At 42.8% G+C, this 15,757-nt stretch overlaps 1 protein-coding gene across 1 annotated transcript; it reads right to left on the bottom strand.

Moving 5' to 3' along the window:
* Positions 1–864: 864 nt before the first annotated feature.
* On the bottom strand, positions 865–13,430 carry ORAI2 (ORAI calcium release-activated calcium modulator 2). Its single transcript, XM_055001726.1, has 3 exons — positions 13,348–13,430; positions 7,568–7,808; positions 865–2,593 (listed from the first exon to the last, which is right to left on the bottom strand). Exons 2-3 carry the CDS (start codon positions 7,793–7,795, stop codon positions 2,048–2,050), a joined length of 774 nt encoding a protein of 257 aa, XP_054857701.1. The 5' UTR covers positions 7,796–7,808; positions 13,348–13,430; the 3' UTR covers positions 865–2,047.
* Positions 13,431–15,757: the final 2,327 nt, after the last annotated feature.

The raw sequence follows: 15,757 nt of genomic DNA on the forward strand, positions 1-15,757 counted from the left end.
ATATTTTCATTCTTTCAAGAATACCACAGGGTAAGCACCGTTCCTGCAGACTTCAAACAGCTCAGCTCACTGCTTTCCTCAAATAACAGCAAAGTAATATTGCTCTGGCTCCTAGGTCATCTACACCCACCCATGCAAAAGGAGAGAAACTCCCATGTATACGATAAAGTTCTCAACCTACATAAATATTTTCCTTACAGACTCTGTGCCTTCACAGTCTGTCTACATAAATTACTTTGAAAACTAGTTTGATTTGTTGATGTCTCTCCACCAAGGCCCCATGCCAGCACCACTCTCAGCTGTACAGATACCACCTCCAGTTCTGTAAGATGCAGATGGGGCTGGGGGAAGCTACACGTACAAAAAGCAAATGAGTCAGTTCCATTGAGTTTCTCCTCTTGACTAGCAGTGGCTCTTCAAGTCTTTGGCCCTTCCCTACAAACTCTGGAGAAACTTGGACTTGAAAAGGCATCGGGAATATGTCTGCCTGATTCACCACAGGCAAGCCAATTGTTCTTGGAGACAATTGGCTCCAGCTCGAGCTCCTGACTGCAGAACTGCGTGTTCTTGTACTGCCATAACCACATGAGCTCCCTGTGCCTGCCAATTGCATTACTGGAACTTTCAAAAGATCTTACTGATCAAAACCCATACTGGATGTGAGATGTAGGACCAGTGCAGAAATAGGCCTGGACACACCCTTTCCCCTTAATCATGTCATATGATTGCTGGTTACAGAAAATAATTTTTTTCTTTTAAAAAGCACTATAAAAGCAGTTTAGAAGTATTTAATAATTGGCAGATTAGTTGGATTTCACGATTTGTATGCATCATAAATACTATATACTTATCCATTATACTATAATTAACAGTATCCAGTAGGCATGGAAATGGAAGGGGGGGGTGAGGGACAGCCACTACGTATATATTATCATTTCACAGTTAACAATCTGGTTGAAATGTTTTGGCAACAATGTACAGGGGGGAAAAGGTGAGCGCTGAGTTTCTTTTTCAATAACCCTGCAGACAATAAGCAGTTTTCTCTTTTAGAAGGACAGTGATCAGGTGGAGCATAAACTTCTTATGTACCATACAATTATTCTCATGTCTGTACTACACAGTGTCTCTGAGGACATGCAAAAATCTGAGAAGCAGGACAAGATGGCATAACAGCTGGCAAGGCAGGGAGATCTGATGATGTCCAAGCCTGCATGTGCTTACTTGGAAATTCGTCCCATGGCATTCACTGCGGCTTCCTCCCAAGTAAGTGTGCGCAGGATTGCTGTCTTGGAACGTAATTTGTCCAGATTCAGTTTAGCCATCTTCACCCCATCTGTTTACTGATCAGGTGACGGGAGAAAGAACCTTTTCCTATATGGATGGATCCTCACTGTCCATATTTCAGCTAGCTTAATTGCCCTTTCAGCACACACAAGCTACATACAAGTGATACATAAGAACCTAATTTTGTGTCAAAGCGATCAGGTTTTCAGGGACCAGAACGCTGTGACAAAAGAGGTGATCTGGACCCTCCCCAAACCCTGCCCACACCGTGTCACTTTTCCTTGTTTTTATCTTGGGGTGGGGGTGAGGGAAACAGTAGCAGATGACAGCAGCTGTTTTCAGCTTAGTGGCACTGACTCATTCAGTGTGGATTTCCCCAGTCAAATCTTCTGCAATGCCATGGATTGTGCTGCTAGGCTGTTCCTGTAACCAGGGTGTGTCCATTCCAGATGCTTTCTGTGTCATTCCATCAGTCTGTAAGATTGAATCTTACATATGCATAACATAAAGGGTAAGCCCATCTTCAGATAACTATGTGGATGCAGATAACATCTTCAGCTTTAGCAAGCTGGTAGTGCTGTTTGCAGATATAAAAGACCAGAGAAGGCAGACTGTCCAGACCTACAAAAAAACCATCACACAGAACGTGGTTGGTGACCGAGAGTTATAGGTCTCCAGGGGTACTGTGCATCTGCTTCCATTCATTCCTGTTATGAAAAACCTCTGTGGAGCATCCAAGCAGGCAGGCAGACATGTCCATTCATCACACAACCTGCAGCCCCCTGTCATGCCCATCGAGCTGCACTTTCAGTTTATGAAGTTCTTCAATCTCTCGGTTGTGACGTTCCGTCTTGTGGCGTACAAGCGACCGGTAGAAATGGATGGTGAAAACAACGAAGATGATCCCCACGGGGACCATGATCATCGTGGAGATGAGGGCCGCCTGCCAGCCCGTATGACTGCTTGGCTTTTGGACAACGGCAGTGTCGTTTTTCAAAACGGAGTCCACTGGCAGGAATTTAATCCAGCAAAGAAGAACGACCTCAGCCAGGAAGAGCAGGATCCCCAAGACGGTGGAGAAGCCCCAGGCCAACTCAATGTAAGGATGCATGCGCTCGTGGGGAGACTCACTGATGGAGTTCAGGTTGTGGATGTTACTTACCGCTTCCACATTGGGCAGGATGCAAGTGCTGATGAGAAGGGCGAAGAGGTGGACGGCAACCAAAATGGTGGTGCAGGCGCTGAAGGCGATCAGCAGCATCTGAGGGTACTGGTACTGCATCTCTAACTGGACTTCAACCATGGCCACCTGAAAAGCGTCAACAATTCTGGCTGAATATTTGCTTGCCTCCCCAAAAACCCATCCGCTGGGACTGCTAATGCAGGACCACGCCCCAGGTAAGAAACAAAGCTTCAAAACAAGCCACAGGTTAGAATAGCACAGGAAGTTCTCTAATCCCCCCCCAGCTATTTTTTAAAAGGGTACATACACTGGGGCTTTGATTTAACAGGGGCTGGGGAGACCCCTGTGTTAAAGGATTATCTGTAAATCACAACCCAAGAGGTTTCTGTTTTTAAAATGTGTGTGTGTGTGTGTTTGTGTGTGTGTTATGGAGGGAATGAGAATCACACCCACATCTTTGAAAACACTCTGAAGCATTGGGATTCCAGCCAAGATGAACAATCAAGATACAGGGATTTTTTTTCTTTTTCTTTTCCGGAAGTAGAATCCCAGTCTTAAAAAAAAACCCTAGCAATTATGTGATTCTAGGAAGCTGAGAACATCCCTAAATTGGAAATTAAACTCTCCAAAAAAAGGGATCTTTTGGTAAAGACAACTCTTCCTGACCAGTTAGAAGTTGCAAGATGTTAACAGCAAGCCAGACATTGGATTAAATAAACCAAAAGAACTGCTGTTCTATGGCCACATTCAGACATCAAGGAAAACCATGCTGTTTCTGTGACAAGTACAAATGCAGCTTTGCTGTTGTGCTCACATGTTCCCTTGCCCAAAGAATTTGACTGAAAGCTTGCTGGTAAGCCTCAAATCAAACTCCAGTTAACACAATGTCTGAATGCAGAGCAACTGAGAATGTTGGAGTCTCTTTTCTTAACTTCAGTTTAATCCCTATTTAGGATCCCAGGTTGTGGAAAGGAAACAAATTCCAATCTGATCAGGCACCTACTATGTCCAGATATCACAGCAATCTGGAACTTGGTTCAAAGCTTCCCAAACTATTAAGTCTTCAGTCATGCTCCACAGACACAGAGAGGGAGCTTCCCTCCATTTGTTAAATTCAGCTAGTTCAGTGAAGACCTGAAACCCCAGGTTTTCTAATGTTCACAAGAGATGCCAGGTATTGGGCCTGAGACCTTCTCCTCTCCCCTGGAAGGCAGCCAGGCCACTGCTAATTCAGATTTTCCCTTGCAATGTGTTGCTGCAGGGTTGTGTTGGGGTGAACGCAAGGGTGCAATCAGTTCATGCATAATTATGGCTGGGATGCAACCAAGCCAGGCCATTAACCTGTGTGAGCACACGAACGCTTTCCTAGATTTCCTGTATAATGCAAGAGAGCCTTGTGAGATACAGAATTTTAACCCAGATTGAGTTAACAGCTTCAGCCAATAACTGTTACATTTGTAAATGTTTTCCAGGCCGTAAGCAATGGAACATGTAAAAGCAGAAGAGGGAAGCATGTTTCTCCATAACACAGTAGGTGGTACAGACTGTTGAAGTAACAGAACTGAAAATTTTGGAACTAATAAGAATGTAGAGCCCAGTGGCACAGAGTGGTAAGCTGCAGTACTGCAGCCCAAGCTCTGCTCACGACCTGAGTTCAATCCTGAGGAAGCCAGGTTCAGGTAGCTGGCTCAAGGTTGATTCAGCCTTCCAGCCTTCCAAGGTCGGTAAAATGAGTACCCAGTTTCCTGGGGGTAAAGTGTAGATGACTGGGGAAGGCAATGGCAAACCACTCCGTAAAAAGTCTGCCAAGAAAATGTCGTGATGTGACGTCCCCCCATGGGTCAGTAATGACTCGGTGCTTGTACCTTTACCTACCTTTAAGAATGTAGCTAGCAGCCTATATTCACCCATGTATCAGGATGTAACTTATAAGTAAAGGATCTGTCCAGAGCAAACCAAATGACAGAATGAATGAGAGCATGGTGTGGGCTGAAGACCTTGGTCAGATACCCTTAAGATGTGGAACTACAGGAGTAAAAAGATCACCAGATGACCTTCACCTTAGTGATTGAAAGGTGCTGTCATCAGCTCCTTAGCGGGAAAAAGGAGGAAGGCGCAGAGGCCATGGCCAAAGATGGGTGTCTGCAAAGTTCCAGAACATCTGTGAGTCAAGATCACCCCACTGAGCAGTGAGACCCGTATCACTGGGTGCCAAAATGACTATCCATAGTGAGACTCCCTGACAGAAAGACAAAGGTAGAGAGAAAGAATGGACTATAAAATGTGGAGAACCCTGAAGAGAGACAGAGATCCCCCCTTGAAGATTTGGTTGGTCAGTACCAAAAGGCCTGACTAGCCATCTGAGTGAGTGTGGCACATGCTTGTTGCTAGGGAGTATTATGTAATTAATAAAATGAGGCTGAGTTTTCTAGGCACATTGGTGTTCCGCTTCTTCCCTGGTACCTTGGCTCAGAAAGAATCCCAAAGTATATCAGTGGGGTGAAAGGCAGAGTTTGCCCTTTCTGTTGATAAGGATAGATATCTATTAGCCTCAAAAGACTAAGCAACATGGAAATCATTTGGAAAAACATGACTGTGTGAAACCAGGAGTGCGGGAAACCATCTGGGTCAGCCCTCCACTGGCAAAAGATTTGCCACACTTGCTAATCAGGTTAGTAAAATATACCAATCAACAGCAGCCTGGAATACACTGCCAGAGTGAGTCCTTGAAAAGGAAAGTTCCCATCCTTTCCTCAGCATATTTCAAAGACTCCCTCGGATTTTAACACCTACTACAAACAGGTCTTCAAGCTACCCATTTCCGATCTGACACAGGCCCAAGATTATGGGAGATATTTGTTTCTTGTCCAAACAGGGGAAATTTATGTTCTGCGGTTTCCTGAAGCGTCTTGCAGAAGGCATCTTTCCCTGCTGTTCTTTCTTTTTTTCACTGCTTTGTGGAATGCTACATTGGTCAATATCCTCCAAAATAAAGATGTGGCATTGTCCATTCCACAGTGCTCACATCCACTGGCCTTACACATGTGGGCCACAAGAATCTCCAGAACATTAGCTTTAAGAAAGCAACATACTAGCCATGATGTCAGCCAGGCACAAGAACGTCAGACTGAAATCCAATTTAAATGTGGTGCTGGCCACCGTGTCTTGTTCATGCTGCAAGTGAAGGATGGTGCAACATCTTTTGCAGAAAGCCCTCCTCTACTATAGGGGAGCAGAAGAGCTAGTAAGCGAGACAGGTCAAATTATTCTGTTTGCATTCTTCTTTTGTGTTCTGCTGCTACCCCTTTATTGTGTAGATTGCTAATCTCAGGGACTTCCTTCGAGCTGCTCACCCCCTCCAGCGTCCAAGAGAGAAACACATCCTCTCTGTCTCTTCTAATCAGACAGCTAGTTAGAATATCTATCTCATATTACCTCTTAAAACATAGATTCCTTTATCAATAAAGAACATCTTTTTAAAGCAACAGTCCTCATATGGAATATCTTAAGGCAGCCTCTGCCTGTGCACAGCCAGCTCAAGCTAACAGTCAGAACTGTGTTGCAATCCATGCAAAATACCTACCCATGCATCGCAGGCCAGCGCAATATCCAGAAGGACCATAGCAAAGTAAGCATGTGTAACTAAGCTGCACACAAAAGATCTTATAGCTTTCCAGAATCATGTTTAAAGCAGGCCTAAATCTGGGGATACTCAGGTTCAAATCCCGACTTGGCAATGAAGCTCACTGGGTCAATCGCGGTCTCTCAGATTCATGCATTAATAACTGCTTGTACAACATTCTTCTAGAAAAATTATTGCCCACTCGGTGGTGAACAAATTCAGTGTTGTTATTATCCTCACAAGAGAGCTGGGGCTGAGAGGAGTGATTTATCCAAGGCTGCCTACTTGGATTTGAACCAGCAGACTGCTGATTTGCAGCCCAACCACTTAACCACTATGCTACAACAGCTCCCAATTATGAAGCAGACAGGCTGGATCTGGGGTCCCACTCTGTGTAACAGTCAGATGTGAATTGCTAGGTCTCAGTTCCCACATACAAGGTGTGTGATTCAGATCAGGGCTGGTGTGTATGGAGAAGGGGCCACAACCTGCAATAGTCTGGGAGACAGGTGCTGTGTGGCCATTTAGGGAAACCCATGCGTTCTCTGAGGTGACTTCTGGTCAGGAAAATGGCATGGAAAAGAAAGCTGAAGCCCTTTCGCCACTCACACCACAGTACCAATCTGAATTGGGCACCATGCATTCTAGAACTGAAGAAATCTTGCAGCTCCTTTTTGACTGTTACACTGGGTTGCGAGACACCAGACCCAATCTGTGTGGGTCAGCTTGTCAGTTTAACCTATATCACAGAATGGGATAAAAAGACAGAGATGATTTGAATGTTGATAAATTCCCACTACTTCCCTGGAGAGAAAGGTAGAGGGGATCAGTGGCAGAATAAAAAGATGTCTGCTTGCTTGCTTCCCTCCCCGTTTACTTTTCACTGGCTCACTAGCTTTCCTTCTCCTCCCCTACCCCCGACCCCTGAAGAGGATGAGCTGCTAAAGTAGAGATCTGCAGAGAAAAGCAACAGACCAATAAAGGACTAAGATCTCAGAGATCTCTGATCATGCCCATTCACTATTTTTGAATTTCTCCTTCCATCCTACTTATGTTGAAAGAATCTGGCTACATCAAATGACAAGTAGTCACATGCTAGTCAAAGTCTGGCTGCTGAAACATCTGGGGTGCTCCCAAAAGCAGACTGGGAAAGCTGAAGGGGATCACAGACAAATGTTTTACATTTCAGATTCATGTGCCCAGCAGCGCTGGAAAGGAGAGAAGCAGAGTCCTCCAATTCTGCACACTCATTATGCATAGGAGGGTCTTGCATGCCTTTTGCAAACTTGATGCTGTATCTCCCCTGCCTCAGGCTGCCTCCAATCCTATTTCAGCTCTGATGCATTTGCACCTGGCTCCCAGCAACCAGCCATTACATTGGATCACGTGCACCCTCCTGCTCCATAGAAGAAGAGAAGTCCCCATTAAAACAGCCACAGGCCACAAAAGGTTCACAATCAAGCAACTGAAAGACATACCATGGCAAACCCAGATAGCAACGCAGAGGTCCTGCTGGAAGCTTTCAGCTTGGCTCGACTCAAATACAGCTTCCGCCATGAGAGGGCCTGGACAGAATGGTGATTGGAAGTGACCAGCTCTAGGTAGCTGCGACGGACCCAGTCTCGGTAATCCATGCCTTTGGCAGTAGGTTCAGCGCAGCAGGCGGAGGCGGGAGGATCTACGGGGACGTTCAGCTCTGTACTCATGATGAATGAGAAGCTGTGGGGATGATTTAAGAAAAGCCAACTTTTAGAAGAAATAGTCCAGCCTAGCTTTATCTCACTCGTCAGTATTTTCATCCCAAAGCCCAGAACTTGTCTGCCAAAATCAACACTATATAAACAACTTTGGGAAGGGAAGTCAGATTCTCCAAATATATTTATTACCATCTGGCAACCCTTTCCTATCTACTGGAATAAGAACTAATCAAATGACCAGGCACAAAATGAATGTTACACTGTAATTAATTGTGACATTAGGTGCTTTATGGATTAATTAACTGTGTATCTTACTTATGGTATAGCTTATGTTATGATATTTATATCTGCTTATATTTATGATAATAAACTTTAAAAAATCATTTGTCTGCCAATACAACTTGCTTCTTATTTGTGGAACAGAGATGGGCCCTACTGGAAGGTAAGGCGATATAGCAGCATCAGGTGGGAGATTTTTGGAAAGGGAAAGTGGCTCCCACTTTGCCTACAGAAGATCCCAGGCTCAACCCTTGGATTCTCCACTTGAAGGAATGCAGGTAGGTGGGCTAGGAAAAATCACCTCCGCCTGAGTGAGACCATGTAAAGGTGGCATCATACAAGGCAGCTTTATATGTTCAGATTCTGGCTGCAATTAAGAGCCACAGAAATGGTAAGCAGATCTGACGTATGGGGCAGATTCCACCAGCAAGTTCTACTGGGATGACCCCATTGAAAAAGATGGCAGCTCTCTCTCATTTCAGCGAGCTTGCCCAGGAGAGCTCCCTAATGGATTATGCCTTGTGGTCGTATGAGTGAGGCAGGAACCATTTGGATTTTGTGCCTCAGCCTCACAAATACCGTGCATCAAATTTGTTGTGAAGATCCATTCTAAGCTTACATATTACCCATGCAAATCTGCTGAAGAACTGGAAACCAGGACAGAAGATAGACTACAGTTCTTTCAGAATGCTGAAGAAAATACGCAACATTTCCTGTTTCACTGCAAGGAATGCCTTCAGATTCTCTCTCTAGCCCAGGAGGGGCCCCAGAGCCATTATCTTAGCTGTCTTAGCTGCTCTGTTCAGATCCCGAGATCTCTATCGGAGATCTTTCAAGAAATGCTAGAGACTGAATCTGAGACCTACAGCAGGCTAAGAAGATGCTCTGTCAGTGAGCCATAACCCCGCCCCATGCCTCCTTTTCTTTTTATTGTTCTTTAAACATTCATCCACGCCCAAATATTTTGTTTATGCCGGAGCTACACCCAGGAGATATGCAAACATGGCTGCATGTGAAAAAGCTGTATTTACACGATTTATATTTGAAGGGACAATTTTTAGGAGCATTCCTAGTATGAAACAGCACACACTTGTGAAATACCCAGGTCTATTAAGTAGAGCTCATTCTTCTTGCCACTCCATCCCAGGCTGGTTTCCTACTGGCAATGTGATGTTATCACAAATGAATTTGACCTTTGTTATCTGCCCAATCCAGAGTTACAAAATTTGAGATTGGGGCTCCTGAAAAATGCTAAGTTTTGTTCCAAAAATTTAAAGCCATTACCCACCCACCCCAACTAGACCAGCTTTTCACTGCTGTATTTTAAAAAATTTATTTACTTTATTTATAACCCACCTTTCTCACTGAGACTCAAGGTGGATAACATGGTAAAAACCATGCAATCGACTAGCATTAATAGCATGAGATATCTAACAATCAGTACAAAGAGGACAAACATTAGGAACAATGCAAAAAGTATCAAACATGATACGTCAAACAATGCAGAGAATGGAATTACAGAATTAGAACATAATTCATTAAGAGCAGTATAATACGATACACAGAAGATACAGGCTATATACAGTGGCACAGTAGACAGTCCTGTTTCACTTTTTAAAAGCACTTTCCTGAGCCATTCAATTATACTATAGCCCTATTCCCTTTGTAAAAATGGCCTCCTGAACAATTCTGTTTCACAAAGTTTGCAGAATGACAGAAATGTGGGAGTCTTTCTGTCCACCTCAGGCAGCCTGTTCCACAAGACGGGGTCACAACAAATGCCAGTTACGTGGGTAGTTACTGTTTGCAGCCGCAGTTCCAAGTGGTTATTTCCTCGTTTTTATTTATTCCATAATGTTTAATTGGTTTAAGACAGTTATTTCACGGCTATTTCTCACTTTTATTTATTATTTTCTTTGTTTACCTTTCTCCCCAGTGGGGACCCAAAGCAGCTTTAATCAATCTCTTCTTCTGTTTTCTCACAACAACCCCTATATTAGGCTGAGTGTGTGTGACTCACTGAAGGACACCCAGCAAGCTTCCATGACACAGTGGGCGTCTGAACGTAGGACTCCCAGATCCTAATCTGACACTCAAACCACTACATCACAGTGGCTCTTTAATAAATACTAATTTTAGAAAACCACACAGGAGTCAAGAGGCACTCTTTCCAGCAAAAGCTTTGCAAACGAGAACCCACTTCTTCAGATGCAATGAGTGGTTTCTCCCCCTATGTAATCATTACATCTACATATTAAAGGTCCACTCTTTGCATCTAAAGGAGTGAGCTTTAGTTCATGGAAGCTTACCCGGGAATGTTGTTGGTATTTAAAGTTTCACAAAATTCCTGTTTCCTTTTCTACAAGAGACTAACATGGTTAACACTGGAATTTTTAAAAATATACATATACAGTGGAAGCAGACAAAACTGTCATACATTAGTCTCACAGTTTGGCATGAAAAAGAGTGGATTTGATATTTTACTTTGATAGAGATTTGGGTCCCCCCCTTTTGGTTTGCTACTTCTCCCAAATCTCTAGAATAGGTCACAGTATAAACCAAAATGGCAAACACACACAGAGATGTCATCCTTGATCATGGCTTCCCCAGCACATCGTCACTATGCAAATATATATTAAAAACATATTTGTGTCACCATCATATGTAACAGCATACAGAACAAGTTTCATGCTTTTGTCTACATGGAAATTATTTTTCAAAGTGAAAAACTTTAATGGGGTCTAGAAAAGGTATCTAAACATCTGTTCTTCAATCATAATTACATTCAACAACTGTATCCTTATGCCCCTCCCCCTCCCTAACATGAAGAGGCAATTTTACCTGGCACAGACTGGCCAACTGTGAATAGAAAAGCCACGGGACAGCTTTGCTGCAAATTATTAAACCAACTAGGAAAAAAACCTACCCTAAGCTTGAGAATGCAGCCTCAGTTAAGTTCAAGTCAGCTGTAATTCCACGGGGCTTCGGTGGGCGTTGTGCTGGCAAGTACTTTTTGGCCGCAGCTCATGTCAGCAAAGAGCGCTGGAGAGGGGAAGTGCTTTGTGATCACCGGGAGGATGCTGGCTTTGATCTTGTTTGTCATCTCGGCTTCAAACTCAGGGGGAGGGAAAGCCTTAGATCTCAGCTGCTGGGTAGGTATAGTCCAGAGCCTATGAGCAACGCGGAATGGAAGAAAATATTCTAGCTTGCACATAGGCTCTCTCCTGCACCCCTCTTACAATTAATTGTTTGGGATTGTTTTTCAAATATTTGTGCCCAATTGGCTTGTTTCTAGGGTGGCTGTGCCCATGGAGGAAGCAGACTCTACTAGTTTAAACACAGATACTTCTAACTGCATTGTTCACTGGATGTATGATAAGGTCTTTCTTTCATTGTGCTCTAATTTTGCACGATCCAGTTGCATTACACTTTAAAAAAATTCTCTGTGCAGCCCAGCTTTATTGCATTGTTTATTGTATGTATTTACCAGCCTTTATTAAATTGTTTTATAATTTTATAATCCACGATGAGTCTCAATGAGCAAAGTGGATGGTAAGTGGAGCAAAATAAATTTCTCTCTCTCTCTCTCTCTCTCTCTCTCATGAACTCTACTTTGATGACCGCTCTTTCTCTGATCCCTATTAAGGATCCAGCATAATGGTTAGAGAGACAGAACTAGGTTATGGGAGGCCCAGATTTAAACCAATACAGTGCCATGAAGCCTGCTGGTTAACCTTGGGCCAGTCATACTTTTCAACCATGGATCACACGTTGGAATTGCATACAGATATCTATAAGTATTTTATATACTTATACAATATAAATAATATACACACACATGTAAAAGATCACATGAATAAGTAGCTGACAAAACAGCAACAAATATTAGTTTAACATGACTTCTATAAGCAAGGCAAAGTCTCAGAAGCCTAACTCTATCTATTTTGAACTTTACATTTTGTTTCCTGTGAACCAGTACGTGCTGAAAAGTGGGCCAAAATATCATAAACATATAAACAACCCCCCAAACCTTACACTGACCTCACTTCTGTCACCAACTTACTTAGAAATTCTTATGTTTTGTCTCATATGCTATGAAAGTTCCAATACAGCGTTAAATGCAGCACTGTTCTTCTGCACCATTTGCAGATTTGCACATGTCTACTTCATCTTAGATTATCAAAAAATAAGAGCCAGTGCCGTGCAGAATGTCAGATTACGGCGAGGGAAACCCAGATACAAATGCTGACTCAGTCACCAAGTTCACTGGGTGATCTTGGGCCAATCCTTTCTCTAACCTAACATATGAATTGCTGTGAGAATGAAACAGAATGTCCTGAGCTACTTGGAGGAAAGATGAGAGTGACTCAGAAAATGTTGTTTGTCCTTAAGGTACCACTGGACTTTTGTTTTAAAAATGTCAGATTTTTCATTACAAAACAGATACAGGGGACTAACAAGTTTCAAGTATAGTTTCTCTGTGTGTAATGTATAATATTCAAAAGTTGCTAGAGGCATAAGAAGGATGCCTTGTCATTAAGCCCTCAAGCTTGTCATTTTAATGACAAGGCATCCTTCTTATGCCTCTAATAAATTTTGAATATTATACATGCAGATAGACAGACAGACAGACTCATTTACACATACATGCAGTTATTGTAAGCTTTTGAGTTTTTATGAGAAAAGAAGAATATACATCTTTTAAATAATATAAATGTATGTATATATGTGCATGACCTACATTCCACATTTTATATGTATTACTCTAGATTATATAATCTAAAAAAAACGCATTTAAAGCAACTATATATACAATACATAATTTCATAGGTGACATATGTTATATTTACATTATTTATACTTTGCCTTTCTCAAGGCAGATTATACCACGTGACTCAGGGCAAGACATCTGATAAACAAAGTAATAGGATTAGGATTACAGAAACCTGAAGAGGAGCATAAGAACTGGAGATGACGTGTTAACCATGAGGAGAAATTGAATCACATAGGTGGGAAACAGGGCAGCGAGGGCAAGAGAATGCATACAGTAAACAGATACGTCGCGTGGTCCGCCACAATCCACTCACGGCCCTGTTGCCTTTATAAGAATACATCATTATCGCCCCCATATCTAGGTGGAGACCACGCCCTCCTATTTATCTAATTATGTATACATAAATATGCATATGGCCTCCCCACTTTCCCCAGTCCCCTTCCCTCAGTGGGCCGCCCCCTCACACCCCAACCGCCGCCCTCGCCCTGCCTCAGCCATCTCTCCTTACCCGGCCAGCAGCCGGCGGCGACTCCTTTCGCCCGCGGTCGAATCGGCCAGAGAAGCGCCTCAACCGCCGCTGCCAAGGCAACGCTAGGGCCTCGTCACGTGACCTCCCTTTTCTGGCCGTTGAAGAGGCGGCGGTTTCGCGTCACATGACACACTCCCCACGCCCACGCCTCTGCCCTCCCCTCAGGCAGAAAGCAGCTTCAGTTGGGGGGGCGGCCGAGAGAAGGAAATTTGGGTGAGGGAGAAAGGGCCGGGAGCTTATCTCAAATTTTATTTCCGATTTTTTGATAATCGAACATGTTATCTAATTTCATTGGTTTACAAGAATGTTATTTACCTCCTAATCTTGATCTGACCCTCTAATCTAATCAAATCAAATCTAATCTAATCCTCCTAATCTAAATCCTTTATCTGTTTTTCTCCTTACACATTTACATTCTGCAGGTATAGATACATAGGAGATACAGATATATATGTGCTTATCTCTGGGGCCTGGAGATCTGCTGTAATTCCAGGTGATCTCCAGCCATACCTGAAGGTTAGCAATCGCGGCAACAACCAGGGAGCTTTGGCTTCGGCCCCATGCTTTTTTTGGCCAGCTTTGCTGCCTCCCCCTGGAGATTCCCCTCGTGGAAAATATTAGCAGGAGTTTGCACACCTTCCTTGAAATAATCCTGTTTGTATTGATTTCAACTGTTATTGACAGTTAAAGAGAAAACTACCTGGTATTGTTCTAACTTTTAAATATGAGATTCTTAAGTTTTCATTACAAGTTAAAAGGAATTTAGAAAGCTTCTGAGGATAAATTCCCTCACCTGGCAGGGAGGGCACACTAAAAATCGAATAAACAAACAAACATGTTAATGTTCCCGCTTGCACCACCAGTCATTCTGACTTTATCACCATGTATGTATATAATTTTCACAAGTCAAGCTAAGTTCTCTCTTCCAGCTAGAGCAGCCAATTCTAAACCTGGCACTGGGTTCGACACCAGTGTTCTTTTCCCACGCTCTGCCATTTTGTTTTTTTATAGTGCCGGTCCCCAAAGAGTCATTGTTGGTAGCATTTTAAGGAACAAGTATAAGTGCAGCTGGTTGGAGCAGATTTGTATGACTGTTAAACATGAGAACCAATGTGCCACTGATTACTTCCATTTGCTTCTACTACAACAGAAACAACAACAAAACTGAAGTATTTTTTAAAAAGGGTAAATATTTTGAATAAATAAAGCAGACTCCCAGCAAAAGAAAAGGACCAATAATGTTGAACAGTGAAAAAAATATGTTGATTCAATACTGGAATATTCAAAGTTAATGTAATTATTAGAAAAAGCCCCACTAACTGGGTAGCCATATTAGTCTGTAGTAACAAAATTCAAGATCGGCAGCACTTTAAGGAACAACATTTTTTTCCAGAGTATAATCTTTTCAGCGTCAAAGCTCAGTTACCCTCCCCCAATTTTTGTTGGTCTTTAATGTGCTATTGGAATTATTATTCTTTATAATATAAGGAAATAAAAATTATGAGAACAGTACACATCTGCTCTGACACAGTTACTGCACACCCAAATTAGATAATCTTGTTTTACTCTAAAAGGAGGCTTGGACTTCATAAAGAAATTAATTACAAACTGCAGAAGGGAGAGAAGGGAATGGGCAGCCACCACAGACAGCTGCAAGCAGCCTCATCCTGCAAAGTTTCTATAAAGGGCATTACCAAGAAGCCCGCTTCCAATGACTGCAATAAAACTGCCAAATGGACATAAGAAACCTGTACAGACAGACATATAGAGGAAAGCTACAAAACAGACCTTGAATAGTTCCCAGAATGCTCTAGGAGGCTCAGCACAGGAGTGATCCTTACCTACAGATACCAAAAGTACGTTCTCTCTCAGCCTCCCATTGGCCATGTGAGAATCTTTCTTACTGACCTACTTTACAGGTCTGTAGCAAAGATCATGTGAGAACTTGTGCATGAAGTACATTTAGAAGCGCTGTATCTCAGCTCAGCCATGCATTCAATGGGGTCATAGGCAAGCCATAAAGCTCTCACCCTATCATAGAGGGCATAATACAAATTACTGAGAATGTATGTGAAGTACTCAGTTACTGCCCAGCTGAGAGTACCCGCCCGCCCCCGCCCCCCAGATGCCACCAGAGAAGGCAGAAAGTTAATCTTCTCACAAGGAAATTTTTCATTGCACTGCCATACATATTGTCTTCCAATTCCTGTGATCTACTTTGAGGGCCAATATTTGGCTGAAAATCAATATAATACAACCAAGTAATGCAGGCTTATTATTGTCCATAATTAAAATAAGACAATCATTTTGTTACGTTGAGGCTAACAGAGGAATTCCCATTTTGTTAATAGGTTGAAGAAGGTAAGCATCCTTTCCTTCAGAAAATTCT

This window comes from Eublepharis macularius, chromosome 17 (genome assembly GCF_028583425.1).
Source record: "Eublepharis macularius isolate TG4126 chromosome 17, MPM_Emac_v1.0, whole genome shotgun sequence".
In the NCBI taxonomy this organism is placed as follows: Eukaryota; Metazoa; Chordata; class Lepidosauria; order Squamata; family Eublepharidae; genus Eublepharis; species Eublepharis macularius.

Coding starts and splice junctions, on each gene's coding strand:
- ORAI2 (XM_055001726.1), bottom strand. CDS start 7,795: ATGAGTACAGAGCTGAACGTCCCCGTAGATCCTCCCGCCTCCGCCTGC. Junction 2,594..7,567: donor TGCTATCTGGGTTTGCCATG/GTATGTCTTTCA, acceptor GACGCTTTTCAG/GTGGCCATGGTTGAAGTCCA.